Here is a 5,000-nt window from a genome sequence, read left to right on the forward strand (position 1 = left end):
AATACGACCGATATTTCTTTCTTACAGGTTTTTCTGTTAATCTTCTCGATCTGCCGAACATTTTTTATCGTTTCAGTTCATAAGTTGTGTATAAGGTTGCCAAGTGATTTTTGTCAGCCATTTTCCTCGAGCGCTTTCGTCAGGAGCAATTTTGTTTTTGTTGAAGTGCATTATTTCTGTGAACATTGTATATGTAATCATTTAATTTTGGCTTTTATTTATTGGTTGGGTCTATTTCGTTATGTTTATTCAAGTCGTCTCTTAGAAAGGCAAGGGTAAAAAAGTGTGTGGTGATATATGTATATATATATATATATATATATATATATATATATATATATATATGGTAGCTAAGCTTGTATATATCTGTATATACATATATATATATACAGATATATATATATATATATATATATATATATATATATATATATACAGATATATATATAAGTATAATGTATGTACAGTATAAATGTAATATTTTGTAAGGATTTATCTATCACTTTATCTATCTGCCCACGTATCTTTTTCCGGTATACTTTAACTACGTTTTGTTTTATTGAAATTCAGACCGGGCTATTACCTTTGATTACTTAAGGCACATACGCACAAACATGCGTACGTACATATTAACGCATACATATATATGCTGAGGGTATAATGCAAATCATTATTATACCTATCTGCGTATAGACAGTGAAAATTTTCTTTTTCCGTTGTTTCCTTGAACCTTGTCTCAACTCGACTTTCTAGCTAATTTCACAGAGTTTCTATTGTTTGTTTGTGACGAACAGATCAGAGAATTCTGTTATCTTCAATCGCAAACGATGGTTAGATCATTATTTAAGGTGTTTTATTAGTTTTGCTCTGAAGAAAAACTATAAGCTGTAATTGGTTGTGTCATTTATCTACGTATATTTTTTATACTTGTTGTTTTCTAATTGTTTTTTTTTAATTATTTTATTATTTATATTTTATTATTTATATTTATTTTATTTATTATTCATTTTATTTATTATTCATTTTATTTACTATTTTATTATTTATATTTATCTTATTTTTATTATTTTTTATAAAGAGCTGTTTAATCAATTATTTATGTACTTGTGTATTTGTTGTTATAATTGTTGTTCAATATGTTAATGATTATGTTTAAGGCGATTCTATTAAGATAACGTTGTTGTTTTGTTTTTTGTTGTTTTTTTATATTACCAGTATCCTTTTAAATGTCGTGTACAGTTATGCTGGAATATAAGCTCATTCTGATTACGACTGACTGCAATATTTCTCTGCTTGTAGTTACGTGGCGTTAAATTGTGATAGTGTTTGATAGGTGCTATGCAAGACGTCAAGAGAGTGTTTTTGTGGGGTGGCTAATGTAGACTATGTTTTTCGAAATAATGTATCCAATTACCGATTATTTTCTCCCACCAAAGTTACAGACCAATAATATATCTCTTTAAATAACGAGAACAATATTTTTCAAAAATCCAACTGCTAAAAGTAATTACGACGATCGAAAGCGTTTAAGTTGAACGGTAAGAGTACTCACGGAACAATACTCAGCAAGATCTACCAGAGATTCGGACACTAATCAGAACAGCGATGAATAATACAAGGATAAGAGACATTCTTTTAATCAGATGGTATTGATAACGATTTGCTGCCGAAATATAAATCCAAACAATGCAATAAACTTAACTCATGCGGTTATGGTTCTGAATTTCCGCTTAATTGCATTTATTTGCTTCCCACCAAAACAAATTAGTCACAAGGCCGTTTTTAATTTGGGGTAAAAACCAGCTCCCCTAAAAGTAGGCAAAAAGGGGGCACTCTGGTTACCAAAAATAATAATTGTCCCAGTATAGAGGGTTTCCCTTCCATTGACTGGAACAAATTATCTTAAGTGCAGCATCTGCAGAACAGATACTACACTTTGATCCCGGCTCGAAGATCAGAGGATCTTTTAATGAAAAAAAGGTAAGGTGTTATTATGTAAAAACACAGAAATATAAAGCTGAGAAAAAGGTGACATAAATATAATAAACAGAGATGAAGAGGGATATCATTTTATTTCCAAATTTGTAATGCTTCATGAGAGAAAGAAATGGCGGAGAGAGAAGACAGGCCGATGAAAATAGAATGAAACTGGTTTCGCTTGTATCCGAATTTATGCCTGCAGTAGAGGACGAGAAGTGTAGCTGCAAGCTAGCAGAAAATTATATTAAATTTCATCGTTTATTTGTTTAACCTCTAACCGGAAAGAACAATTTCATGAGCGCAAAGATACATACAGTTTTATAAGTATTTATATAAACTCATTTATAGAGAGTATTTTAGTAATCCGAACGAAATATTAAAAACCTCATCATATAAAATAATGTGATTGCATTGTTTTGTATATATATATATATATATATATATATATATATATATATATATATATATATAGTTGAAGAATATATCATGATAAGCAAGTTTAAGTTTGTGTCTATATTAAATTTTTTAGGGAAATCACTAGGGAGATTGCATTTAGCCTGATGGGTTCCCGTGGAAATTAATCATGAATTTTTATGTTTACATTCAATGGATATATTCGTATCATACTACGATTTAATTCTGCTTATAAGTTGAAACTACATATATATATATATACATATATATATATATACATATATATATAAAGATATATATATATACACTATATTATGTCACCTCATACTATCACATGTGTATATACATAAAACACACAGATATATATATATATATATATATATACATATATATACATGTATATGCATATATATATAGTATATGTTACAATAATATTAGGAAACATGGTTAGAAGTATATATATATATATATATATATATATATATATATATATATATATATATATATATATATATATATAAGCACACGAGAATCTATGTAAAATACTAATATGGTTAATTGTGGAAAAGAAGATTATGTTTTAAACTTCTTTACTCAGTGTTTGAGATTCAAAGGAAAACTGTTATGCAACATTGGAGTATGATGTACCTTATATAAATTGTTAGCTCCAGGGAAGCGTCCCTTTTATTTCTAAAAACTTCAGGGGAAGTAAGATGAAACAATATATATATATATATATATATATATATATATATTGTATTATATTATATTATATTATATTATATCATATATATATATGTATATATATATATATATATATGATATAATATAATATAATATAATATAATACAATATATATATATATATATATATATTGTATTATATTATATTATATTATATTATATCATATATATATATGTATATATATATATATATATATATATATATACATAATTATTTTATTCAATGTAGGTGAATCAAATTACAAAGGACCCTTTTATTTCTAAAAACTTCAGGGGAAGTAAGATGAAACAATATATATACATATATATATATTTATATTATATTATATATATAAATATACACACACACACACACATATATATATATATATATATATATAATCATTTTATTCAATGTAGGTGAACCAAATTACAATACGTCGATACACTAAATTTACTATTTCAGTCTTAAAAGACATCGTCGCGCGACAAGAAACCTCTCGCCTTAGTCAAGGTCAGTCATTATTATTAGATTAAATTACTGGCCTCAAAAAGGCCTGACGTATTTTTATCGCCTGAGGATGTCTTAAGTAAAATAATTGTAGAAACTTATGGCAGCATTGTTTACCTAAACTGAATTAAATGATATATTGTTTTTTTCTTTTAATTGAACACTATAAACAACTCTGGTTAAATATAATAGGTTTTACTTTTGAGTTTTTATCCTGGAATATATATATATATATATATATATATATATATATATATATATATATATATATATATATATTTTATAAAGGAAATGTACACGAAGGCTCAATTACTGTAATAAGAGCGTAATTTACTTTCTTATCTTTCATGCCATCAAACAATTTTACAAATTATATAATACCCTGGGTGACACTGATCACTATAAACAGAGCTATTTTGTTTTCGTCCATCAGTCGTAATTACAGATCGAAAAATATAGATCCAAATTTTATTCTCGGACAAGTTGAGTTACTTGATCTATTTTATCCAATGTTTTGTTAATATTATATCATTATTTAAGGCCCAATTATGTGTGTAAGATAAAATACATATATATTTCATACTATCAATACATCTCAAATTCTCTTACATATCTCTCTTTTTTAAGCGTTGTTAGTTTGCTATATCGTACTTTCATCTTACTCTGACATTCATGTTTTCTACCCGTTCGAGGTAGTATCAACTCTATTTTAACATGCAAACAGAATGTTTCCCACTTAATGTAAACGTTCATAATTTTTCCCGACTTTGGGATACATACTAATATATATATATATATATATATATATATATATATATATATATATAAAGTATATGTATGTATATATATACGTATATATATGTATATATATGCATATATATATATATATTATATAACACATATACATATCTAAAACTATAATGTGCGACTGTGAATGCCTCTTTTTCAGAGCTATGACGCCCGGACTGTGAGAGATGGGGGCTCCGTGAACCACCGCTAACCGCTTCTGTTCCACACCTACCTCGTCAAACCGCCGTCGATCAACAGCCCTCCTCCTCCGCCTCCGCCTCGGCCTCCTCCACCACCCAACAGATGATGATCAGATATAGAGGCAGGCACCTGTGGTATCACCAATAATGGATGACGAGGCCAAGAATGGACGGAATCCGACGAACGAAAGATCAATCGCGCTAACCAAACTCACCCCCTTCAAAAAACATTAAAAAGAAGTATGGCGACTTCGGACAAAGACAAACGCTGACGTTGACCACGACCATGACGACGATGCATCAGATCTGTTCAGTGTTCGATGTTCGATGTTGTTGTGATAAAAACGTGAACAGAGAAAATAACAAATAAAACCATTATACAAG

At 28.1% G+C, this 5,000-nt stretch overlaps 1 protein-coding gene across 2 annotated transcripts in view; it reads left to right on the plus strand.

The window, feature by feature from the left end:
• Nucleotides 1-5,000, plus strand: part of LOC145247335 (uncharacterized) — a 1,131,631-nt gene that overhangs the window by 1,126,154 nt on the left and 477 nt on the right. For both annotated transcript variants that reach the window (XM_080108996.1, XM_080108995.1), the window contains one exon: nucleotides 4,577-5,000. This exon is cut by the window's right edge and continues 477 nt beyond it. In XM_080108996.1, the coding sequence (XP_079965122.1) occupies nucleotides 4,577-4,584 (8 nt within the window). In that variant the 3' untranslated portion in view covers nucleotides 4,585-5,000. The remainder of the gene's footprint in view (nucleotides 1-4,576) is intronic.

This window comes from Euprymna scolopes, chromosome 25, assembly GCF_053919585.1.
Source record: "Euprymna scolopes isolate OS-2025 chromosome 25, ASM5391958v1, whole genome shotgun sequence".
NCBI lineage: Eukaryota > Metazoa > Mollusca > Cephalopoda > Sepiida > Sepiolidae > Euprymna > Euprymna scolopes.